Genomic DNA, 27,870 nt, shown 5'->3' on the forward strand with positions numbered 1-27,870 from the left:
CAAGGAATGATTTCGCTACCGAAATTACTTTAGCTGTACGCTGCTGAGAAGTAGAGCTGATTTCATAACGTCTGTAACGCCTGCCGTACAAATCAAAGGGAGCTGTCACTTTTCCGAACGGAAAAATGTGCCGCTCAATTATTCCGCAAGTAAAAGTGACATTTCTCTCATACTGAATCAGCTGTCAAAATTACTTTGGTAAAAAGGAGAAATTTTACTTGAGCGATTTACGTTTCAGGTCCGTACTTGGCTTAAGTCATGCAAGATTTACTCTTGCACATGTTATACTCTTTTTTTGAGTGAAACTAGTTTCTTTCAAAGTGGGTACTTTCATCTTACAGTGTATCCAGACCCCTTTGAACTGGCTGCGTGCTTACTTTTCGAAACGAACAGCTCTGTTTGCTTGCGCTTTGGTTTCCATCGAAAATCAAAACAAAACAAGCTTTTGTCTCTCATTCGCATTCACATCGCCGCATCAAGTGCACGTGTTATTCGCGTTCGAAGTTTAAATTTAGTGCTAACAATATTAAAGAATATTTCCCACGATGCCGTTGAAAAAGGACGAGCTGATGCAGCGTTTGCGAGTTGTTAACGACAAATACATGTACCTGTTGGAAGCGTTCCAAATTCCGAGCAAAAATTCAGGTAAGCGCTTTGCTAGGACACAGTGACTCAATTTCGTAAGTGTACAGGTTACTGTTAATCAAGGTAAAAAAAAAACTCAAAAAATATATGTCGCATAAGTGGGTTTATTCTACGACTGGCGTGAGGTGAGAATTGCCGGTATTGTATAGCGAGGTGATAATTCTCATTTGATTTACATGGCGAGTCACTTCACTCGAGTCGAGAATTGTCTCCTCGCTAAATATACGAGACCGACAATTCTCACCTCACGCCAGTCGTAGAATAAACCCAAAGGGCTCATCCACAAATTTCATAATGCTGAAGGGGGTGGGTGTCTTTGAGTTGTTACAGCCCATAAATACAAAATTTGAAAAATAGTCACGACATGCGTAACAAAGGGGTGGGTGGGTGTCAAAAATTGTCATTTTTGGCGTTATGAAATTTGTGAATGAATCCTAACTTACGATCTCGCCCTGAAAGACATTGGTAACCGAGTGTGTAGCTCATTGTTTTTAAGCAAACGAATAGACAAAGATAAAAACGATTGTGAGATAGAACAGGATTTTATCTTCATATCATTGTTGAATAACGCAAAAACCATTATATTACGTTAGCTCAATAACTACAAGCTACACACTTAGTTACCAATGGCTTATAGGGCGAGATCATAAGTTAATCAATAATAATATTAAATGCAAAACTATTGTATTATAAAGAATTCTAAACACTTGATCAATAATGAAAGCAGTAGCTAGCTAGGGTTTTTGGAGCCCGATGCGGAACCAATTTTGGTAGACCCCGTATTACTAGTTTATCATTTAAATATGTACTAAATTTAATATTGCCATGTTCGAAGATCTGTTCTATCTTTTATTTTAATCAAAACAATAACAAGTTAAACTATAAAGCTATTTAACTCTACCTGGGATATTCAATAAGGTATTTCTGAAAATTTTACCTCAAAACCTTGTAATAATTTCTCTTTTTGATGATGAACTTACTACCTATATATTCAAGGCAACGTGGAGGCTGACCATCTTGCATCGAAAGGTCGATCCGGTCGTATGTTTACCAGTTTTACGCCTGGGAAAGACCTGAAAAACTGGGCTAAATTTCAAATCCGTTCGTCTTGGGCCATAGAATGGGTAAATTCAAGAGATAAGTTTATCATTCGGTTATAAACGATGTCAAACAGAGCAAATTGGTGGCGGTGGAACGACCGGCAGTAAACCCGTGTTGATCAGGACAAAGATGTTGCTTGCAGTGCGACAGAAGTGGTTTCATGATAACGAGTTCGAAAAGCTTCGACACGGCACATAGCGACGTAATCCCTCTGTAGTTGTCAACGTTGCGCTTGCTTCCTTTTTTGTGCACCGGAAACATGTGTGCAATCTTCCAGATAGAAGGAAATATGCCGCTCGAAAGTGACGAACGAAATAAAAAAAGAAGGGGGCTCAGCAAGCCGGCGATGTGTTTCTTTAGGAGTACGGACGGTACTCCATCAGGTCCAGGATTGTTGGACGCTTTCAGTTGCTTTGCTGCTTCTGAGATCATCCCATCGTCTATTTCGATTGCACCTAATGCTTGGTCGTTCAAAGGAACATTTCTGGCTGCAAGTGAAACTTCATGGCTGCTTAAAGTCTCGCTGCTAAAAACCATAGAGAACTTCTCTGCGAATAACTGGCAAATTTCCTGCGTAGATGAACCCGTTCTCCCGTTCAATTCCATTGAAGATGGCAGCCCGTACGTCTTCCGCTGCTCGTTAACGTATTTCCAGAAAGATTTTGGCTTAAGTTTGAATTTACGTTCGATTTCACGTTGGTATCGCAAGAAACATTGACGACTTAAGCGTTGATATTCGTGGTTCAGCCTCACGTAATGGCATCTTAGAGAGGGTGTTCGAAATTTGGTATACTTGCGGAGAGCTGCTCTTTTAATTGGCTTCATTTTTCGCAGTTCTGCAGTCTGCCAAGGAAGTCGCGAAACTTGATGCACTCTTTTTGTCCCAGTCAATGCTACTCAACACTTCCGCAATACTATGGTGGTCGGCGTTCTGGAAATCATAAGATACAGTTGCTGGACGATCGACGCAATTGACGAGGAGGGTTCTTTCGACGGAAATAATCAATGGAGGGTGATGAGGGACATCCTTAACTAGTGGGCATGGGGCCACCGAAATAAAGGGTGCTTCATCCTGGGTACTGACGAAGCAAAGATCCAAGCTGCGTCCGTTCTCATTGACTACGTGATTTATCTGGGAGATCATAGCGGCACTATAGCTGTCCAAGAGACCGGCTACACAACCATGGATTACGGAGCGTTCGGGGTCCGGATAGAAGAAACCATTGTGTGATAGTTTCCACGAGACGGTTGGTAGGTTGAAGTCGCCTAAAACGAGGACCTCATCGACAGGAGAAGCAGTATCGATAACAGCAAAAACTGATTGAGAGTGAGTTTCGAAGACAGCATTGTCTCGGGTCAGATCGGGTGCAACATAGAGCGCGCACAGAAACAGTTTTCGATCGCGGAGATCAACACATAACCAAACCTGTTCTAGGCATTTCCAGGTTTCGTTTTCGACGGCCCTCGCCTTCAGTTCTCGTCGAACGGCAACGAGTACGCCACCACCAGTAGATTTCTTGCTGTTATCTGGACTCCGATCACAACGGAAAACTTCGTAATCTGGTCCAAAAATTTGGCTAGACAAAGTCCGAGAATCAAGCCACGTCTCGATTAGAACGATGATATCAAAACTGGAACCCGAAACAGCCAAGCGATAGTCCTCCACACATGAGTTAATTCCGCCAACATTTTGGTAGTAAACTACGATGTCCTCGAATCGTTTTGGTACGGGATCGCTGATGTTCCTGGAATCCATGTAAATATCAGGCGACGACTGAGGGCGTACAGAAGGAAAATACTCGCCGTGATTGGATGCTTGGAAGACCCTCTCTCCACATCTGACTACAGGACCGGAACGACTTTGATGAACGGAGCCAGCAGAAGGCAGGACTGCGTCAGAGGGATTAAGGGCTTCCATTGGGCTTTCTAGCGTGCGTTCCGGGTGTCCAGGAGGGGTTGAGTCCAGGGCCAGCATCGGTAGACATTCGGATGAAGATTTCCAAATCGAATTCTCGGCGTCGACAGTCTCGGCATGAACTGATTGAGTACTGGAACACGGAAATTGATCAGGCGAAGAATTGCTATACATAGAAGCGTACTTGCCTGATAAAGGAGGTTGGGATACCCTGTCACCAAGCACGACAGGACCAGAACGACTCCGATGGCAGGAAACAGCTTGCTCGACTGTGTCGTGAGGATCGAGGGCTCCCATAAGGCGACAGGCGGTGCGTTCTGGTATACTGGAAACGATGGCTGCTTGATCTACGTTGCTGCTTTGTAATCTGGTAGAAGTTAACTTGAAAGATCCATTCCGGTGGTGGGAGTGGAGAACTGCGAGGCTCCGACTTCGGGAGATATCATGATGGTCGGCGTATTCAAGGATGGTAACCATAAGTTTTTTGAGCTATTATCTTCGAACTCGCGAAACAATAATCCTTTTGGCCATGTATCTGGACTCAAGGCGGCATCGCGGAGCTTTGGATCAATTCCAATCTTGTAGGATATGAAGCTCAAACGAGTTGAATCAATCCCGCGTTTTACAAGTGGAACAGCCTTGATGGTGCCCTCGCTCTGCAAACAGTCTTTGACTAATTTTTCGATGGCTTCGGGTTTGACACTCGGATGAATACGGGAAAGATACACCCAAAACAGTTGAACAGGTTCAGGGACGGTAACTATGCCGGCGTTTGACATTTCCTTAGTGCCCCAAAGAAGTGGTTTGGTGACAGCCGGATTGGAAAACTCATCGTCACGGCGCCTCTTCGACGGTGGTTGTCGAGAAGATGAAGCAGATTCTCGCAGAAAAGGGGAAGTTGGTGCCATTCGTTTAGACAATTGAGCGATTTGTTGTCCTTGTATCGCCAGTTCCTTCCTAATATCGGCATGTACCATCTCCTGTCTATCGGCAATAGCCTTAAAGGCATCGCCAAACGATGAAACGACCGATTTGAATCGTGCGATTTTCATAAGCTTCGCACACTCGTCACACATCCAAAACAAATTTGGGCTGTCGTGAACGATTTTCACAAATGGTTTATTTAGCTTTGTAGCCGAGCATCTAAGGTGAATCATCCGTTCGCAAAAAGTCATGCAAGTGATGTGTTCGTCATCACTTTTTACCGGCTTCGCGCAGTGATCACAAGCGTCGGACATATTGCTCTAACCGCGATGGGGATGCCCTTAATTTTTGTACGGTAGCCCGGAAAGTGCACAGAGGGAACAGTGAAGAAAAACAAACAAAAACAATAGTTCACCGCGCTCAGTATGATCGGATTATTTAGATGTTTTCACAATATTGTGCTTGCTATTCGTTGATGTCCACTATACACCGGAGCGTGATCGGTTTATTCAACGGGAGACACGAGAAACAACTAAAAACGACCGGTTTTACACGGGTAAAAAACGAATTCAAAACGGCGAGAAATCTGGACAAACATTTGAAAAGGGCTCAAGAGGTCTTGAGCCTTTTTCTAAAAACGTTGCTGTTGTGTTCTTTTAAGCCCGCCCACGCAAACTAATACCACTATCAGAAAGATTGGTGTTAGCTCTTCCTGATAGTGGTATTGTTGAGCGTGATCGAGTTGAATTGGGCTCAACAGCGGCTTGCAAAGCCAATGTTTACCAATGTCGATGTGCCCTTTTGAAATGTTTGTCCAGAAATGTACACAAATCAACAACCGTTCAACTCCATTTGTCGATCTTGTGGTGGCTATTTGAAGCATCTTGTAGCAGATCATAATGACACTAGACATTAAAACACTGTTTTTGAGATCAAATTCGGGGTGGCTCATATTGCCCCGATTAGAGACGAACCAGCCAAGGGCTGAAAGTCTCTCTAATAAAGAAATAATAATAATATTGCCCCGTATGTTCATATTGCCCCCATTGCCCCTACAGACCTCGATAGGTATTTCTGCGATGAACAACATTGCCCAAGACCGCAAAACAATCCGATGCTTGTGAAAAAAGTTATTAAGCATAGACTATTCGGAAATTTTGCCCGATTTATTATTCCGATTGTTATTCCTTTACGTGTTAATCAGAGTCGCCTTGCCTATAGGTTTTCATTAAATAACTTTTTTCACAAGTGTCGGATTGTTTCACGGTCTTCGGTAATATTCTTCATCGTAAAAATACCTATCGAGGTCTGTGTTCAGAATTTTTATAGAGGTCAATGGGCGACCTCTCGCGATTTTTCTTTGCAAAAGTAAGTTTTCCCATAGTAAATCCCATACAAACTTTGAACGGCTGGCGCTAAAATATAGTTTCTCCGATCGAGCTGAAATTTTGCACAGTTGTTATGGGACCTGAATGCAATCCAAAAAGTGGACTGGAGCAAGAATCTAAATTTTGTCCCACACTAATGTACAGCTTTTAACATTCCTAAGATTTTTTTTTCAAAAAATATATTGGATTCCTTGTGGCGTTTCTAAGCATGCTCTTGGTATAACAGTTACCATCATTGATAACATGTAAAAATATCCTAAACCTCTTGGAATATCGTAAAAAATCGAAATTTTTCAATATTTAATAAACAAATTCTACCAGACGATTAGATTAGCTTTTGAAAACATTAATTAACTCATAGACAGTTAAATGCAGGGCTGGTAGCAAGTCACATTTTAGTTTTAAATTAATTAACTCATTACACGTGGTAAAGATGGACAAATTATGGGTGAAATTATGAAAAAAATCCACGTGCTCGGCTGGGATTTGAACCCAGGACTCTTGTATGCTAGACGAGCGCTTTTACCAACTAAGCTACCGAGCCACTTGGTGACCCAATAACTGAGTTGGTTACAGTTTAGAATTCAAATGTCCACATATCACGCAGACCCCTTTCATAAACCCAGAGGCGTCGCGTCCGCATGTGCAACATGTGCACTGCACAGGTGGCAGCTCGTTCATCCTGACCACCTACAATATGCACTGCTTTTAAAGTTCTTTTTAATAATTATTTCAACAAAATTTAGCCTTTTTCGATTACCTTTATTGCTACTAGCTTGCAACGCAATTTTCACATATCAATTGTTAAATGTTTGCTATGCAAAAAATGCTAAAGTTTCATGCGACGCGCGATCTGAGTCCTAATTTTCTCTACGCGATCAGCGCGATGCATGCTGCGCAAGCGCAGCACTTTGTTCCATGCTACTCGTTTCTGTGACGATGAATCCCAACGCGTGCACTCTCCCCGGGAAACGCGTTGCCTTGTATCGTACACGCAATCCTGTATATGTGGTAGATAGCTTTTTGAACTACAAATGCCAGTGTGTAGATAGCCAAAGCGTCGACTTTGACCGGTGCACTGTTTTGTTACACCAACAAATTCGATCCGTGCGAGCGTGCGGATGGGAAGACAAGAGAGAAATCAGTCCACGAGAGAGATCCATTTGGCTTGCTCTCTTTTGGCATTCGAGCTATTAGCATCACCACGCTTGTGTGTGAAGTGCAAGCGTGATTTTTCAGGCGGCTGACGGTAGGAAGTTTTTTCAAGTTGGCACACACGCTGTTGTTTTTTTTGTTGTTTTCTGGGTCAAAATCACGCTTTTCACATACACATACGCGGTGGTACTTGTGATGGTCAATCAGATGACAACCAGAAAATTGAATGAAGAGCGTAGACACAAAAGTCAATTTGGACAAATTGAGATGTAAAATTGTGAAAAATAATATAATCGTTCTGGTGGGCTTCGATCCCATGCTAGACTGAGAGCGTTATCCAACTACGCCACAGAACGAGTAACGATTCTGCAGCGCAATCGGCCAACCTGAAACCAAAGTCCGTGAAAATTGCTACATCTCTCATTAAAAAATAAGAATGAAATAATAAAATCGCAAAAACACTTTTGATATCCGCCATTTTTTCCGATTTCGAACATGATTTAAAATTGGTATTATTTTTATTATCAAGTGAACATATTTGATTTTTTCTTCGAGATGCACTTAAAAGTGTTTATTTTTGCATTGAAATGAAAAAAAGGACTGATATCTACTGAACATTGTTTCTATTCGCCTCATTTAACAGTATATGGGGTATAATCATAGTTATGTATTTCAATAATTAGCTAGAATCCAGTGCTCTTTAAATCGTCACGTATGACCCGCATATAAATCATATTCATATTTACAATATACATATTTAAAATTGAAAAAAATGTTGCTTTAATTATGAAATGAAACTAAACAACCCGATTTGCATGTGTAATTTAAAAAGCTTTGAATCAACCGGAAGACTAGAAGCAAATTATATTTGAACACGAAGGTTAATAACCATTGGTAACACATTTCTATTAATTTAAAAATAGTATACATAATAATGGCAAAAATTAAATAACACTATTTAAGAAGTGCACAGGTTGATAATAAGGCCACGCGACGCCTCTTTATGATAAACCATATCCATCTATCTCATGTTACTACACACGCGGGCAGAGCGAGTGCGATTTGTTTAGTGTTGAAACTGTTTGCCTATCATACCTACATCGCTTCCATAACAACTGTATTGTGGAAGAGTAATGATGCGGGAAGGCTATCAACGTGTCGTTCTCACTCAAGTGACGACATGACTACTACAGAGAGGCAGTAACACTCTAATATAAATTGACGCTTATATTGAGCTGTTCGGTAATATAATCTGCATGGTTATTGAATTAATTAACTCAGTACGCGTGGTAAAGATGGACAAATTATGAAAAAAATCCACGTGCTCGGCTGGGATTTGAACCCAAGATTCTTGTATGCTAGACGATCGCTTTACCAATTAAGCTACCGAGTGAGAACGACACGTTGATAGCCTCCCCGCACATTTACTCTTCCACAATTCAGTTGTTATGGAAACGTCAATTTATCACTTGTTTTTAATGACTTGATCACTTTTTTGGACCTGATCACTAAAAAAACACAATGCTACTCGGCCTAGTCCCCGACGGTGGAGCTAGCCTACTCCGGCTACGCGCTTCTTCATGCTTCGATACTGGCCGGTGGAGTGCCGAAGTCGGTCCAGCGATTCCGGTTGGAGGATGACTTCCGGTTCACTGGCGCTCCGACAACTCAAGCCGGTGATACGCTACGTACTACTCAGAGTAGTCCCGGCGGTGGATCTATCCTACTCCGACGAAGATTTCCCCGGCGGCGGAAGATCTCCCGAACCGATACTAACCGGGCAGATGCCGAAGTCGGTCCTGCGATTCCGGTCGTGGGAAGCTTCCGATTCATAGGCGCCCTGACGATCATTTGCCGATGCAACAACACGATCTACTCAACTAGTCCCCGACGGTGGACTGAGCCTACTCCGAAGCTGGCCGGGCAGATGCCGAGGTCGGTCCTGCGATTCCGGTGGAGGGAAACTTCAGGTTCACAGGCGCCCCGACGACCATTTACCGGTGCTATTTCGCGAATTACTCAGCTAGACCCCGGCGGTGGACTCAGCCTACTCCGACTCGACGTTGGTCGGCCAAGTGCCAGGGTCGGTTCTGCAATTCCGGTTGGAGGATGGCTTCCGGTTTACAGGCGCCCCGACGACTATTAACCGATACTACGCTACGCCCGCTCTACTCGGTGTAGTCCCCGACGGAGGATCTAGCCTACTCCGATCGCGACCCGGAGCTCTCTGGTCTTCACACCATCTCCTTTGCAGCAACGACATAATCGCCGTTATTCCACTGTTCATCGCATGCCAGGTACTTTCATGCTGGCACATGTTCTGCACGATGTTGTCCGGATTAAGGACGCTTGCGGTTTCTGGCATCATCTCGCTTCGTATATCCCTGAATCGAGGACATTCGAATATAAAATGCTCCGGTGTCTCCTCGATATTTGGACAGGCCGGACAATGTGGAGATTCTGCGTGTCCGAATCTGTGCAGATATTTCCGGAAGCATCCATGGCCTGGGTCAGGAAGAAGTTAACTTCTCCATGTTTTCTGGTCGTCCACACCGACACGTTAGGAATGAGCTTGTGGGTCCACCTTCCTTTCTCCGAGTTATTCCACTCCTGCTGCCACCTGGCAATTGTGTCCAACCTAATGGTATTCCTCACATTCCTAGTGTCCCTTTGCTGGTAGCATGCGATGTCCTCAGCCAGAGTAATGCAGATGGAGATCATTCCGGCGATAGCGCACACTGCCTCCGATGATGTAGTGCGGTAGGCACTCGCCACCCGTATAGCTATGAGCCGGAACGTACCTGCCAGCTTATCTCGGTTACGTTTGGTTCCCAACGCTGCAGCCCAAGCCGGGACTCCATACCTCAGTATAGACGATGATTCGGTCGCCAGAAGACGCCTCGTGCTGCTTCTTGGTCCTCCAATGTTGGGCATGATCCTAGCTACTGTGTTAGCAGCTTTCGCTGTCTTTTCGCAGGCATAGTCAACGTGACTGTTGAAGTTTAGCCTGTCGTCGACCATTACTCCAAGATGCTTTAGAGAGCGCTTCGATGGGATTGCGTACCGTCCGACGTTGATCTCCAACTGCTTAACCGCCTTGCAGTTGCTGACCAGCACCACCTCCGTTTAAGATGAGCCAACTGCAGCTTGACTCCAGTCATCCACGATTCAGTGGTGTCTAGCGATTCCGCCGTCAGCATCTCCACCTCCTCCGCAGTCTCACCAGTTATCGCAAAAACGACGTCATCTGCGAACCCGACGATGTACACAGACATCTTGCACCCACTATTGAAACATGGGCCTTTCTTAGCCGAGCGGTTAAAGCTAAGCAAAGTGTCTTTAATATGGGACTGTTATGTGAGTAACAAGCAGAGTTTATATATTTTGGTCATAGAACGAATAAGGAAATCTAAATTTTGATTTTTAATGATAGTTAAATTTGAAAGCTTGACGATATCATATTCTATTTGCAACACATCATATCTTTGTATGCTTGGCTAAATATCCCAAAATTGTTTAAACATGAAATTCGTTCTGTGATTTTGTAGATAATTTTAAACCTGTGAAGTGTACGATAAAATAAAATAAAATTCATTTTGTATTCTTGAAGATAACTTTGAACATTTCAAAGTCATATTTAGACAAAATTTAATGCTTTTCATCATTCGATAAAGACAAAAGTAAAGGGAAATATATCATTGAAAAGTTTTTTTACCAACTTTATGCGAGAACAGTACCCTGTACGAATTTAAGTTTGAGTCATTGAATATGGCAGATTTCCATACTAATCCAACTGTGAATTCCAGATGATATCGTATACAGCGACTTCCTTCTGGACGACGAGGAGTCCGGCACTAGGCCATTTCCAAAGGCCACCGAAGAAGACGCAGAAGCTCAACGGGAAGCTCGCTTGGAAGTCATGCAGAACAAAATCAGTTCGAAATATTTACACCGGAAGAGAAAGCAACCAACAGAGGGGAAAGCTACCCGAAAGCAACTGCTAAAGAAAAAGAACGTTGCAAAATCTCTTCGTAAGGTTCAAAAAATTGAACAAAGGGTACAGAAGTTCAAGGAAGAGAAAGAACCGAAACCAGATGCACAACAGCTTGCGAAGAAATCTGCTGATCCAACGTTCAATGCTATGGGTAAAATTGTGTTTTCCAAAATACAGTTTGACGAAAACGACGTGCCGCGCAAGGGAACCGAAACCGATGCGAAGAAACTGCTCAGGAAGGTTCTGAATGAAAAGAAAGAAATGAACGAGCTCAAACTTTCCGGAGAGACCGAGAAGTATGCGGAAGTTAAGAACAAAAAGGCGTGGGAGCGTGCAACTGCTAAGACGATGGGCCACAAGGTAAATATTAAATAAGTTACACAATGAGGCTGGTTAACGTCCCAGTAGGTATATGGTAAAGAACTACTTAGGCACCTCTATAATTATTTATAGTATAAGGGATGGGAGCGACTCTCGGTAATACAATGTACGTACTTAGGAATACACTACCCGACAATCCGGTGACCCATTTCACAATGGTTGGAGAGACAATTACCTTCAGAAGTCACTTTCACTATCAACCAGGGCTGGAAATAATAATAATAGTAGGCTAAAATTCTGAACACTCGGTTTTTGTATGCCGATTTGGTTGAAATGTTTCGTTGAAATATGTCACCAAATTATCAGAAAATTGCAGTCATTTGTAATTCAATTTAAACGTCTATTGAGCAATTCTCGCTGAAACCAGGCCGCCATCGGCACCCAACGTTTGAATTTCAATTTTATGTCACTGATCGCTAGTTTTCGATAAAACTTAAGGGTGGTCCTTTCGGTTTTCTCAAATTGGTGGACCCTCGTACGCCAGCTACCTAAACAGTTTGCAAAAAGCCCATGTTTTTTGGTAAATATTGGGTATTTCTACACGTAATTTGTCTCATATTTCCCTTGGAACACATAGCAAACTTAGTGGCATCGTATAGAGAAAGGATATAGCTTTCATTTGAAGTTAAAACAATTTTGGCGGCCATTTTTAATTTGGCCATCTTGAATTTTGTCAGAAAAATCGTTTTTTCACCATTAGCGCACCGCTATTTGAATTCTGAGATCACCATCAGAAAGCTGAGGAAAAATTGCGTAAGATAGGCTACAAAAACTAGGTGAGCAATGGTATTTAACCTATAAAATGAACGATTTTCTAAATCATGTTCTACGATTTTGACGTATATGGCGAGTGCAATGAATGCATACATCATTTTTTGTAAAACAATGAAACAAGTTTTCAATTGCTGATGCAACTCAACAAACAAAATTTAACTGTAAATTCAGCAACATCGATATTGTTTGCTGTACCGTTCAGTAAGTGATAGAAATACTGAAACAATCAGCAATGCATGTGTCAAAAACTTGTATTTTTTCTGGATATTTTTTCCTTCAGCATCCGCATTCCTAAAGTTGTTTCCTTTCACATGAAATATCATTGATTATCCTAAAATTGCAAGTTCTTGGCGTCAGGTAGGCAATATAAATATACCCAGTTGCATCCTGCATCCAGCAGAACTCCTGCGACATTGTTTACAATACGGATTCAATATCATTTCTGCAGATTATGGATATTAAACAAAAATATGTAATCAAACCTTTTTATGTGATTTGTGAATGAACTCAAAGGCCCTGGACAGACGAAATTCGAACATTTGACCCTTAGCTTAGTCTTGCTGAATAGCTGCACGTTTACTGCACCTGCTATTTAGGACTTACTTCGCTACAAATTAAAAATAAAAGTGTGTGTCATATCCTGGCTCAACGCTATAAAAATAGGCTTTAAAATAACTCTCTCGAAGTCTACACAACCGATAATGGGTTTTTACCCAGTATAATGATAGGTGCTTTACTAAAGGTCACGCTATAATTAAACAGTTAAATACAGTACCAGAATAACGGCCTAACTGACAAATGTAAACAAACTGTATTTTATTCACCCAACAGTTGATTGTATCACATTTTGCGGTAATCCACTTCGCGGTACGACATTTGGCGGCATGTCTTTTCGCGGTCAGTATAATTCCGCGATGTACCGTTTTGCGGTTTGTACTGATATGTTTCATCTGTCTTAACTGTGCAATTTGAAAGATAGCCCGTGTTTAAAAGAAGGGTAAATCATCGATGAAAATGTTATTAGTGATAATGTCAAGTTGATTTTCAGTACAACCCGTATAAAAAACCACACTCGAAATGGTGTAGACCGCGAATTGGCATTCCGCGAAATGGTTGACTGCAGAATGGTTTACCGCGAAATGTCGGACAATCGAGAAAAACATAAAGGCGCATAGGCCTTTTCACAAGACGTTTCAAATCAGCTGATTCGGGAGCTCTTTTATGAAAATGACAGGCCCGAGTTAGCACCGTTCCTCGTGGTTCCTCCACCGATGTAAACAAATGCATAGACGCACCTGTCACATGAAAAGGCCTATTGGAAAAAAAACTCATGCTTGCTCGGGCTTTCCAAACCGCACTGCCCGGCAAAAAAAACTCATGTTTGCTCCGACTTTTCCCGACAAACGCAAAAACCGAGAAAACCAAACAAAACCGGTGGCGCAACGAAAAAAAAACTCATGCTTGCTCGGGCTTTCCAAACTACACTGCCCGGCAAACGCGAAAGCCGAGAAAAACAAAACAAACCCGGCGACGCAACGAAAAAACTCATGTTTGCTCAGGCTTTCCAAACCGCACTCCGAAACAGCTTTTGAATTTTATTTACATACACTGAGAAAAATCCACACGTTTAGAATTATGGATCGATTCATGAACGTGTATATCGATTTGTTGTGATTTTCTTACAAACTTCGTGTGTGTTACACATTCAATTCTTTAGTTTTGCTTCATGGACCGATTCATCAACCGACAACATGAATTCCATAATTTTCCGCATAAGTTCCTGAAGCTTTCCATTTCAAATTCGTGTGTGTCAACCTATGGGTGCATAGATCATCACCCAACACGGATTCAGTGTGTTTAACTTATGGTTATCCTGTGTAATGCTCATCATGTTCAAGTTGGTCGATTTGAAATCGATGAGCTTGCTGTCAATTTCCGTGTTCCAAATTTCTAAATTGTTAGTGATTAACCCATAGCGAACTAAATTGCGGTCGGACGACAGTCATCATCATGTTCCAAAGAGAAGAAGCAAATTCTGAAGCTGAAAGTGTTAGAGGAAAATTTGCGGATTCGTTTTTCTTTCAATTAGTGAAGATATCCGAGTGAAGATGATGAGTTCATTCTAATTTTCTATAAATGAAATGCATTACTTCTAGCATTGGATATAATGTATGGTGTTAGAGAATCGGATTCCACTAACAGATTTTCCTAACTTTCAGCTTCGAATAAAATTAAATATGCTAATCCCGGGCTTCCCAAAATATGGATTTGCGGCGCCACGCTTGTTGCTGACTCACTTGCTTGAAAAAAAACATTCAAGTGAGCTTGCGACAAGCAAAGGAGCCTCGAATCCATATTTTGGGGAGCAAGAGTTCTTCTACCAAATTTCTTCTTTCAGTCTCATGACATTCATATTATATCACACATAACTATCTAAAGCCACTACATTTCGAATTCAATAAGCAAATCAGTTGGTTTTCATGATTTAATATTTAGACATTCATGTTTGTTTCACATGACAACCTAATGTTGATAAACATGTTATTATACCGTGAAGTCAATTACGAAATCCATATGGCTACCACACTCAAGTCATGTGGTTTTCCTCTTTGCGCAAATCTATAAGTAAAACACACGACCTTGACATGTAGATTTTTCTCAGTGTAGCAAAAATTGAACAAACATTTTGCTAGTTGATAATTGCGTTGCAAGCTATCCAAAATAGAGATAATTGAAATGGGCTATATTATTTACTATCAAGAGAATGATTAAATAATTGAATACAATTATTGTACTTTAAAAGTTGTACATATTGTATTTGGCAAGGATGAACGAGTTGCCACCTGTGCAATAACCATTAATGGGTATTTAGTGTGTGATACTTCAACGGTATATGAAATCTGTGCGAAACAATCTTTCGCATTTTGTAGTTGCTTGGTTTCGTTTTGATGCGTATAGCAGGTATTTGAAATTTTAATCACAATTTATTGCCATGTAAATTGAAAAGTTTGTAGTTCTGGGGTTTTAACATTGTACAACCGCACAATGGTCGGGCTCCATATAAAGGAACGGCTAAAACTACCTCATGTATTGTATAATTATGATCCTTAACTGAAATTGACGTCAAATTGACTGAAGTCAAAAAGTTGAAAAACGTAACATTAAAATTAAGTACAAAATTTATATTTTAGGAATGCAATATTTCCCCAAAGTTACGCACTATCTGAAAGCTTATTGTTCAACACTTTTGTCGAGCATAAGGACAAAGAAGAATATTTGGTTGAAATTTTAATACTACACATTCAATATTAAACTTTAGCAATTTTGTTGATTTTGAACATGGAAAACAACTCTTGTCGCGTCTTGTCGCCGCCATTTTGAATATTGCACTTCAAAAAGCATCCTTAGATCTTACAAAAAACGTTTATTTTGTTTTGCAGAAATTTGCTGATTTTTTATTTAGAGCTATTTGAAAATTCAATATTTTGCATATTATATATTGTATATTCCAGCCAAGATTTATTTATTTATTTATTTATTTATTTATTTGTATTTGATCCATCTGACATAAAATTTGTCTTAATGAATATAAGTAAAACTAAAAAACAAAACGAGCAACAAACATCAACATTACATGAAATGCACACTTAACTATGTCTAAAGTATTCAGCAAATCGATTACGAAGCGTCGTCATAGTGATGTTAAAATCGAAAAGATGATAAATTTCGTTGAATTTCGTTGCCATATATCTAGTTGGGTCATGCTGTCCGTATAGAGTGTTCCGACTGCCGAGACTGACAAAATTCCGTCTACGCAGATTCCGCTCCGGAGCGTAGATGCTAACATCAGCCAGAAGGGATGGCGAATCGATGTCCCCTTGAAGCAACTTGGCTACAAAAGCGGCTTGCGATACACAACGCCTGTTCTCCAAAGTATCAATCCCCAATAAACGACAGCGGTCTTCGTAAGGAGGCAGGTTACTGGGATCACGCCAAGGAAGATTTCTAAGGGCGTGGCGCAGGAATTTTCTCTGAACAGATTCAATTCGGGTAATCCAACTGGCGTGGAACGGACACCACACTATCGCAGCAAATTCCAGAATAGAACGAACTAGAGCGCAGTAAAGGGATCTCAGACACAGCGGGTCGCTGAAACCTTCTGTTACCTTCAGAACAAAACCAAGCTGTTTGTTTGCCCTCGAAACGATGTCATTAAAGTGATAGTTGAACGTGAATTCTTCGTCCAGCCAAACGCCTAAATCACGGACACGTTGTACTCGTTCAATCGCTGTACCAGATAGCGTGTATTGGAAATGAATAGGGTTCCGCTTTCGGTTAAACGATATAACTTGGCATTTTTCAATGCTCAACGTCATGCAGTTTCGTGAGCACCACGCTTCGAAATCATTCAACAATCTCTGAAGGTGATGGCAGTCATCCAAGGAGTCGACGATCATATAGACTTTTGTATCATCGGCGTAGAACAGCCTTGTCCCGGGCGGTAAGACTAGAGATGCGTCGTTGATGAATAATGAGAACAACAAAGGCCCAAGATTGCTGCCTTGTGGCACACCGGATAAATTCGTGAATGAGCTCGATTCATTAGAGCCTATTTTTACGCATAACGATCGGTTGGTGAGATATGATTCAAACCAATCGATGAAGCTATCGGACACGCCACATTTGCGAAGTTTTTGTAGAAGGATTCCGTGGTCAACACGATCAAACGCCGCTTTCAAGTCCAGATACACTGCGTCCACCTGTTTACCACCATCGATCGCTCGTATGCATTGCGTTGAAAACTCAACGAGGTTAGTAGTGACCGACCTTTTCGGGAAGAAACCATGCTGATCACTGGAGATGTACTGTTTGCAGCTATTGAATAAGGAGTCGTTGATGATAATTTCAAATACCTTTGAGCAGACACATAGTGAAGTAATACCACGGTAATTACTCACGCTACGTTTGTCACCTTTTTTATGAATTGGAAATAGGAACGACATTTTCCAACTTCGTGGGAATACTCGGCATCCAAGTGAACGATTGAACAGCTTCACCAAAGGTATAAGCAACGCTGAGCATCTTTTTAGTAGCGCTGGCGGAATCCCGTCTGGTCCAGGAGTGTAGGAGGGCTTCAGCTTGGTTATCGCACTTGCTACTTCTCGTTCAGAGATTTCAAACATTTCATAGCTGAAGACATCACGAGTAGTATCATCCAATGCAACATGAACTTGCGATGGCGCAGCAACGAAATTGTTGAAAGCACGTTGGAACTGTGCCGCGAAGAGTTCGCATTTGTCGCTGGCGCAGTCAGCTGACTGCTCGTCTAGGTACATCGATGTCGGTAGGCCGTTTTCTTTCCTTTTCGAATTTATGAACGACCAAAATTGTTTTGGGTTCGTACGAAGGTTCTGTTCCGTTCTTCGTTTATAGCGAGCATACAGTAAAGCATTATAATTCCTGTACTCACGACTTGCTTCATTGAATGCCAATTTTGTCTGTTGCGATCGATTATTGCAATAGCACCGAAGGGCAGCAGAACGTCGGCGCCTAAGCAGACGTAATTGACCGTTAGACCAAGGCGGCTTGCTGGGCGGGCGACGCGGTGGAACATTATTCGTGACTGCTTGGAGCACAGAATTCGTGAAGAAATCGACAGCTTCATTAATATCAGGGATCGAATCCAGATGGTTCCAGTCAACAGACATTAATGCGACATTTAATGACTCAAAATTAGCTTTTTGGAAGTTAAATCCAGTGTAGTCGTGTGACATCTCGTATGTAACTGGCAACGGGCACATGACTATCAGCTCAATTGCAGGATGATGGTCATCAAGTGTCGTGAGTGCTTCGGCCGCTGCAAGAAGTGTGAAATTAGGCAACACAGTATCACAGACGAGGACGAGATCGAGGGTACGGTTTGTCGTGTTCGTCAATGTGTTGACCTGAGAGAGTCCATGGAAGCAAAACCCATCCAAAAGTGCAGAACTCGCTGGGCACATACGAGAGCGATCTAGATCGATAGAGAGACGATTGTCCGCTTCAGCAGCCCAGTAGATGTCTGACTGATTATAATCACCAAACTGAAGAATTAAGTCGTTTTCTGAGAGGTTGTTGTGAACGGCTGCGATTGACTCAATATGACAACGAATAACATCCGCATCGTTCTTCATGTCAGGTGGTAGGTAAAATACCCCAATGCTCACATTTCTGTCAGGCAACAGGATCCTAACCCAAAGTTGTTCAAGCTGGTCATTGACAGGTGTAGGGTCCGAACAGCAATTGAATTGCGAAGAAACAGCTATCAAGACTCCGCCACCTTTCGATTTATTGCTGTTTAGAGCGCTGCGATCTGTCCTGAACACGGAGTAGTGACTCCCAAATAGCTGAGCTGACAATATGCGGTGGTCTAGCCAGGTTTCGGTTAAAACAATCACATCATAATCCAGCTCGGTAACAGCGAGGAAGAAGGACTCGATTTTTGTACGCAAGCCACGGACGTTTTGGTAGTAGATGCGCAGACTGGAAGGTATGAGATCGTCAGGTAGTATACTGTCAGCACATTCTGTGTACTTGCCTGACTGCACAGGTTGGGAGACCCCTTCACCACACCCTACTACAGGACCGGGACGGCTGTCGAGCGCTGGCTGCATGGTCACGACTGTAGAGGGGGACAAAGGGGCTCCCGTAGTGCTAAGGATTGTGCGTCCCGGGTGTTGAAAACGATGCTCGTTGTTACTACGCATGTCAAAAGATAACGAATCAGCATTGGTCGCAGTAGGAGTGCCAAGAGAGATGTCTTCAGCTAAGCCATGGAGTACTTCTTCCAACGTCAAATCAGGATACGGTGAAGATGATGAAGTGTAGCCGGAGGTACTATAAATTTGATTCGTATCAGGCAGTGAAAGCTCTCGATCATCATTGTACTTGCCTGAGATAGCGGACTGGGAGGCCGCCAATCCACAACTAGACTCAGGGCCAGGACGACTTTGAAGAACGCTGGCTGCAAATGGCGCGACTGAGCTAGAGTAACTGGCGACTCCCAAAGTGCTTTCTGTGGTGCGTCCTGGTAAAGTTGCTTGATGCATTAGATGTGTGGTAGGCGTCGATGGTAAGTTGTTGTGGTCTGAGCAGCAAACGTTCTGAGTGCAGGAAATTTTATCACGCAACGAATAATTTGAATTACAAGAATACTTGCCTAGGCAAGCTTGATGGAAGACCCCCTTTCGACCACCAATCACAGGACTCAGACGACAGTGATGAGCGCAGGCAGCAGGAGGCAGGACTGGATTGGGGCGATTAGGGGCTTCCAAAAAGCTTTCTACGATGCGTCTGAGTTGCGGAATTAGCGTTGGTCCATCGAGGTGGTGGGCGTCACAAATGGGGAACGTTCCATCGCCGGAGTGATCGAAATGGTAGGTGTGGTCAACTGAGGTAGCCACATGTTTTTTGAACCGGTGCCTTCAAATTCCCGGAACAGGATACCTTGCGGCCATGTGTCCGAGTTAAGTGCGGTCTCCCGAAATTTCGAGTCCATTCCGACTTTGAACGATATGAAACTCATTCGACTGGTGTCAGCGCCTCTCTTTACTAGTGGCACTACCGTGACTGGATCCTGGCAATGAATACAATCTTTAACCAGTTTCTCAACTGATTCTGATTTAACACTAGGATGGATTCGTGAGAGATACAGCCAAAACATTTCAGGAGGTTCGGGAACTGTACGAACTTCCGTGAAAACATTGTCATCAGCTACGATTCTCGTGCCAGTGACTAATGGTTTGCTAGTAGACAATCCCTCATTACGTCGACGTTTCAGCGGAGGTTGGCGCACGAGTCCCCCGGAGCCAGAGAGGGTGGGAGTAGAAAGTGCAATCCCTTTGGAAAGCTTAGCAATCTGCTCACCTTGCTTAGCGATTTCCTTTCTCAGTTCGGCGTGAGCAAGTTCTTGTCTCTCGGTCATTGCGTTAATCGCATCACCAAACGATGAGACAGTGGCCTTGAAACGCGCACATTTCATTAGTTTCACACATTCATCGCACATCCAAAACAAGTTTGGACAGGTTTGCACAATGTTCACGAAATTCTTGTTCAACTTCGTAACCGAACATCTCAAATGAATCATCCTATCACAAAACGCCATACAGGAGACAGATTCGTCCTCTCCTTTGATAGGCTTTGCGCAGTGATCACACGCCGATGTCATGATGAATTAGGCACTTTAGAGGCAGCAACGGTGGTTTTCCAGTTAGGCCCTTTTCAAATGTTACGCTTGAATTTGGATTCTGCAGTGTCTCGTTTCTCGTTGTTTATCGCAGCACGGGAGAAGTACGGTAGCCGAAAAAGTGCACAGAGAGCACAGCAAGTAAAACAAAACACAGCACTAATATTTCGCAGCAAACAGTATATTTACGACGGTCGATTTCGCAATGTTTTCACGATCTACGCGTAAACGTCCACACGACAGGTGTTGTTCAATCACACGGCTTCCACAATACACGAAATTCAATTCTGATAGTGAAATTTACGCGAGAAAAAACGGTACTAGTTATCGGTACAGAACGTAAACAAGATGATGATTATAACATTGGATAATTATTCATTGATAAGATTGATAGTATTTCTAATAAAACAGAACTTTTCAAAAACAAGTTACGTAATATGTGAATAACCCCTTCTGAAACATCAAAAACGCCAAACAACATATTCAGATTACATATTTCATCGATTATGGCGATAAAACTAGTTTTGGCCAAATTTCATTTTTTCCCGACCATTGTGGACCGGGAACTTATGCCATATGCATTGCGGAGTAATGTGGGATCACCGGTCGTTAAATTTATTTTAAAGCCCTAAGCTAGGTATGCTGTTCCGCCCAAGAAAAGTAAAATGTTCTGCTCTAGAAATGGTCAAGAAATTTTCTACAGTGAGCTCCATTTGAATTGACATTTCTTTTCAACTGCGTACTGCGATCAAAGAAAAAAGCTTTTCTTGAAGAAATTTTCCACGCATCGAGATAGGCGATTACTTTTCTGTTGAAGTGCATACTTCCCATTAGAACTACTAACTTTTCAAACTTTGAACTTTGTGATTAAAAATTCAACTGTTCAACAAAGAATCGACTATTTAAAAACTACACTCAACAACATCTTCTTCTTCTTCTTCTTGGCATTAACGTACTCACTGGGCTGGGACAGAGCCTGCTTCTCAGCTTAATGTTCTTTTCGCATTCGTATCTCGTGTGGCAAGTACGATGATACTCTATGCCCAGGGAAGTCAAGGAAATTTCCTTTATGAAAAGGTCCTGGACCGACCAGGAATCGAACCCAGACACCTTCAGCATGGCTTTGCTTTGTAGCCGCGGACTCAAACTTAACTCTGTCCCGCCTACAATCTTCAGCTAGGGATCCATGTCTTATCGTCAAATGTGAAACTTCACAATGTCAAAATTTCTTACTATTTTATTCGATAGTACGCAATACATAAATAAATATCTTACAAGAACCGTATGGTAAAAAATACATCAATATTTCTTCCTTATAACTGCAATTCATGACCAAATGCCTAATATGCCTCGCCTACCCCTACTATATATAAATCAGTTTTCAGAATTAATACGAAGAACAAAGCTACCGAGATTATAATAAGTTACCTTACCTAATTTATGCATAAATTACCTCTACTCTTTTACTTACACCTAAGGCACAAAAACAAAGAGAACATGTTTTAATACGCTTTCAGTGTTTAGTTGGCAATGGCAGATGGTAGCGCACTAATATTATTAATTATTAATCTTTGCTATTATCGCGATATTTTGATATATTCTTCAAATGATTTATTTGATTTTCTTTATTATAGAGGTTTTCAGCCTTAGGTGGGTTCACTTCTTAGTACATTCTTCTATATTTTGCAGGTAAAAGATGATCTTGGACTGCTGTCAAAGAGAATTCACAAGCGCAAAAAGCAGATCGCCAAATCGAAACAGGAATGGGCTCAGCGGAAGGAAAAGATTGAACACACGAAAAACGCAAAACAGAAGAAACGTACTGAGAACATCAAAGAACGTGTGGATAAGAAGAAAAACAAGAAAATGCAAAAGCTTGCAAAGAAGGGCAGAATCATACCAGGGTTTTAAATCATATTATTTTTTTTTCTGTAAATGTTGTGCGTGTCAGAACTTATTGCAAGAGAAATCCATGAAAAGTTACAGAATAAGATAACGGCTGGCGAAAAGCTTATGCTTTCCTCTTTGGGTTTATTTACAAATTTCATAAAGTCAAAAATGCTAATTTTCGATACCCACCCACCCTCTCGTAATATTTTTTATAAATTTTGTATGATCCGTAACATCACGGGGTGTCCTCCCCACCCCCTTTAGCGTTATGAAATTTGTGAATGGGCCCTTTCGTTTGTTATTTAACGCTCAATCATCAATTATTTAATGCTTCAATCATCAACAATCATCAAAAAATAAAAACTAGTTTTTTGTTCAAATTTAAAGAAATTCTCACGAAAATCATTGCATTACAGATATCAAGTGCAATTCAATGATAGATTTTCATGAACATTTTTCGGATTTTGTGCAAAAAAAAAAACTGGTTTTGAAAATTTGTAAAACGATGATGGTTATTTTCCTCTTAAAGGAAAATTATCTACCGGGGAATATCTTGAATAAAATATGCTTAAAAAATAGTTATCTAAAACTTTGTTCTAGAAATAAGTTAAAAAATAAAAATTTCTCTACGCCACTCGATAGAACGTTCCGTTCCAGAAGAAAGTGGAGATTCTATTGAATTCACAACACCAATCTGGAGTTCGCCGGTTGGACTTCCGAAGTGAAGTTTCAAGCGAACTAACTGTCCTTGCTCTGTCGGCTCGACAGTCCGACATCACGTCGACGGAAGCAATTTCACCACAACGGAGAATTTATCAGTTCGAACGCGCCAAAATCCTTCCGATTGAAAATATGGTGGCTGTGCTGAAGGTGCAACTGTTTGCTTTTTATAAATGATGATCAATTTTGTAGTTTTAGGGATATGAATCCCGTTCTACCAGACAGATGAACTGAAATGATACATGACTGTTGTTAGCAAGCATATGATCCGAAAGATCACTGAATGACCGATATGATATAATACATAGGGGGCCCAGATAGCCGTAGCGGTAAACGCGCAGCTATTCAGCATGACCATGCTGAGGGCCGTGGGTTCGAATCCCGCTGGTTGAGGATCTTTTCGTAAAAGAAATTTTCTCGACTCCCAGGGCATAAGAGTATCTTCGTACCTGCCACACGATATACACATGCAAAAATGGTCAATCGGCAAAGAAAGCTCTCAGTTAATAACTGTGGAAGTGCTCATAAGAACACTAATCTGAGAAGCAGGCTTTGTCCCAGTTGGGACATAACGCCAGAAAGAAGAAGATATAATACATAGGGGGAGATCCCCCAGTGCCGGACAGCACCCAATACCGGACAAAGTTGAAACATTGAGAAATCATGGTCCAATCAAGATGGTGTATTAGTAGAAAAGAAAGCTATTATGTAGACTAATGTTTGCGTAGAATAACACATCCTTGAAATATGCATCCCTTTTTTAAAAAGTAGAAAAGTTTGAAAATCTTTAAAAAATTGACGTATCTTCTTAATTTTAAGCCTATTTAGTAATTATTTTGAATATGAAAAAATACTTTGGATCCCGCAAGCATGATTGAACATAATCCTAATTTGATAGTAGGGGGAGATCCCCCAGTACCGGACAGCACCCAATACCGGACAAAGTTCGAAAATTGAGAAATCATGATCCAATCAAGATGGTGTATTAGAAGAAAAGGAAGCTATAATGGAGAGTAATGTTTGCGTAGAATATCACATCCTTGAAATATGCTTGACTTTTTAAAAAAGTAGAGATGAATGAAAATTTTTAAAAATTTGACGTATCGCCCTAAATTTAAGCCTAATTAGTAATTATTTTTAACATGGCAAAATAATTTAAAACACGCAAGCATGATCGCATATAATCATAATTTGAAAGTGTGAATGTATTTTGTACCATATTTAAACTAAATATGATCAAACTACAATTTTGGTCTAGCACCTCCTGTCCCCCAGTTTCGGACAGTTTGATTTGTTACATAATATCTTTGTAATTTTCGCACCAGTGACTCAAAATACATTCGTTTTTCATGGATTTCATCGATCCTGGTATCGAACATGCAATAAAAATAAGAAGAATGAAAATTCAGAACAACATATAAAAAATGTTGTTTTTCGTCATATATGAAAGAGGTTTTTTGATGACCAACTTGCAGACTTAGTAAAGCTCAAATTATTCTTGTGAAAGTTGCAAATGCATTGAATTATTGATAAAATACTATTCCTGAAGTAAAAACATTCGATGATGTACAATTTTTTAGAATTCGGGACATTTCCAGATCGTGTCCGGTATTGGGAGCCACCTTTTATGATACGTCAATTTGGTACTAAAATACATCATCAAAATACAATGTGAAAATTCATATTTATATTTCCATATTTATTTTTGTACGCTACAATAATGATAATATTTATCATAATTGGGCACCAAGACCACAAAAAATCAATAGTTTTTTAGTTATGATTTTAGAAGCTTAGGTGTCCGGTACTGGGGGATCTCCCCCTATGAATGTATTTTGTACCATAATTGCAGTAAATATGGACAAATTACAATTTTGGTTAAGCACCTCCTGTCCCTCAGTTTCGGACAGCTTGATTTGTTATATGATATCTTTGTAATTATTGCATCAGTGTCTCAAAATACTTTCATTTTTCATGGGTTCCGTCGACCATGGTATCAAACATGCAATAAAATTAAGAAGAATGAACATTCATAACAACATCGTAAAATGTGCTATTTTTCATCATATATGAAAGAGGTTTTTGATAGGCATCTTGCAAACTAAGAAAAACTCAAATTATTTTTGTAAATGTTGCAATTGCATTGAATTGGTAATTATAAACTATTTCTATAGTGTACACATTCAATTATGTTCAAATTTACAGAATTCGAGGCATTTACAGATCGTGTCCGGTATTGGGTGCCACCTTTCAAGATCGATCAATTTAATACTAAAATACATCATCAAAACACAATGTCAAAATTCATATTTATATTTTCAAATTTATTTTTGTACACTTTAAAAATGATAATCGGGCCTATTCTGCGCGGCGTGTGAGGTGACACGAGTCGAATGAGGTGACAATTGTCGACTCGTTCCCATTTGATTAACATTAGTCGTCTCACGTCACTCGCGGTGAGAGCGAGTCGTCTCGACTCACACGCCGCGCAGAATAAGCACAAATATTTATCATAAATGGGTAACACGAGCCCATAAAATCAATATTTTTCGAATTATGAATTTAGTGGCTTAAGTGTCCGGTACTGGGGGATCTCCCCCTACATATTTTCGTTTCAACGATAGTTTGAACATAGATTGTTCATGGATGCCACAATGAGTTCATCGTGTGTTATCTTAATTCCGTTGATAATGAAGAGGAAAATGAGCGAAGCTCTCTTTCTGATTTTTATCGGGATGCACAATAAGCTTCTATTTGGTAGTTTGGTTTTCTTTTATTTTTTTTAATTTTGAACAATTATGTTTAATAGCTCACTTTTAAAGACATAGATGTTTTGGGTCAATTTTTGACATCCCTTTCCCCCATCGTAGCATATTTTCCTATACCTAATTACCGTCAACGTACCAGTACCCGCTCATGTTCCAGTAGCCCGCTCACGAGTTCAAAAAGTAAGGTAATTTGAGTAAATACACACAAAAATGTCCACAGTATGATTCAATTTGTCGATTTCAACCGTATAGCGGTTATAGTTTTCAAATTTACTTTGTGCAAAATTATCTTTTTTCAGTGTGAGCGGGCTACTGGAGCATGAGCGGATACTGGTGCACTGATGGTACACACTTAGAATAAATGGCAGATTTCTGTAAAATTTCACCGAATTCTCAACAAACAGAATGAGGATCACGATTGCTTAAGTTTTTTGCTTAAATGCTCATTCACTCAACTCAGCTCAATTATAAGCGTATGAAAACTTAATTAAGATGGGCCGCCTATTTGTGGAGTGGAGCGGCCCTCTCTTTAATTTCGTTTCAGAACGACCACCTTGAAGAACTGCAAGCTACGGAATTTTGGATTGCGATCGAATGGACTGTGGTTGTCCTATATACTGTATACTGTATTGAAAGAAGTACGCAAATTATTTTACTTTATAATGCGAAAATGGTATGTCATTGGTGACTTTAATACCAAACATCGGTCATGAAATAATTCGCAAAGGAACGGCAGAATTTTATTTGATGAGTGCTCTTCAGGATATTTCTCATTGCAATACCCTGATAGCCCTACATGTTTTTCCTCTTTTAGAAACCCTTCTACAATTGATTTGGTCTTAACCTATTCTAGTCATCATTGTAGCCAACTGATTACTCATGCTGATTTTGATTCTGATTATGTCCCTGTTACTTTTCAAATATCACATGAAGCGATTCTTAATCCTATCAGCTCCACTTTCAATTATTTTCGAGCCGACTGGAATATTTATGAAACATACATCGATTCTAATTTTGATGTTAACATTTCTTTGCAAACAAAACCTGATATTGACAATGCTCTCGAAACTAACATATTCCATTGTTAAACTATTGTTAAAAAGTTCAAAAATATGAAAGCTCCTGGAGATGATGGGATTTTTTTTACATCCCCATCAAGAAATTTCCAGAAGTAGCTTATCATTCTTCTTGGGGCCCAGATAGCCGTAGCGGTAAACGCGCAGCTATTCAGCAAGACCAAGCTGAGGGTCGTGGGTTCGAATCCCACTAGTCGAGGATCTTTTCGGGTTGGAAATTTTCTCGACATCCCAGGGCATAGAGTATCTTCGTACCTGCCACACGATATACGCATGCAAAAATGGTCGATTGACAAAGAAAGCTTTCAGTTAATAACTGTGGAAGTGCTCGTAAGAACACTAAGCTGAGAAGCAGGCTCTGTCCCAGTGGGGATGTAACGCCAGAAAGAAGAAGAAGCTTATCATTCTTAGTTGATATATTTATCCAATGTTTTCAATTGGCATATTTTTCTGACAAATGGAAAAATGCTAAGGCTGTTCCAATTTTAAAACCAGACAAATCCCGCAGAAGTTTCTAGCTATCGTCCAATCAGTTTGCTTTCCTCCATCAGTAAACTTTTTCAAAAGGTCATTTTGAACAGAATGATGGTCCACATAAATGAAAATTCAATTTTTGCCAATGAACAGTTCGGATTCCGCCATGGACATTCGACCACTTATCAACTTTTACGTGTTACAAATTTGATCCGTTCCAACAAATTTGTAGGCTATTCTACTGGTCTTCCTCTTCTAGACATAGAAAAAGCATTCGACAGTGTTTGGCATGAAGGTTTGATTTTAAAATCATAAATCTTTAATTTTCCAACATATATTGTTAGAATAATCCAAAGCTATCTGTCAAATCGTACACTTCAGGTTTATTATCAGAACTCCAGGTCTGAAAGACTTCCTGTAAGAGCTGGTGTTCCTCAAGGC

General features: G+C 40.8%; 1 protein-coding gene across 1 annotated transcript; it reads left to right on the plus strand.

Annotated features, from left to right (window-relative positions):
• Nucleotides 1-437: 437 nt before the first annotated feature.
• On the plus strand, nt 438-22,515 carry LOC5568987 (surfeit locus protein 6 homolog). The gene is made up of 3 exons (XM_001652592.2): nt 438-645; nt 10,935-11,482; nt 22,191-22,515. Exons 1-3 carry the CDS (start codon nt 546-548, stop codon nt 22,410-22,412), a joined length of 870 nt encoding a protein of 289 aa, XP_001652642.1. The 5' UTR covers nt 438-545; the 3' UTR covers nt 22,413-22,515.
• The last annotated feature ends 5,355 nt before the right edge of the window (nt 22,516-27,870 follow it).

This window comes from Aedes aegypti, chromosome 3 (genome assembly GCF_002204515.2).
Source record: "Aedes aegypti strain LVP_AGWG chromosome 3, AaegL5.0 Primary Assembly, whole genome shotgun sequence".
Classification (NCBI taxonomy): Eukaryota; Metazoa; Arthropoda; class Insecta; order Diptera; family Culicidae; genus Aedes; species Aedes aegypti.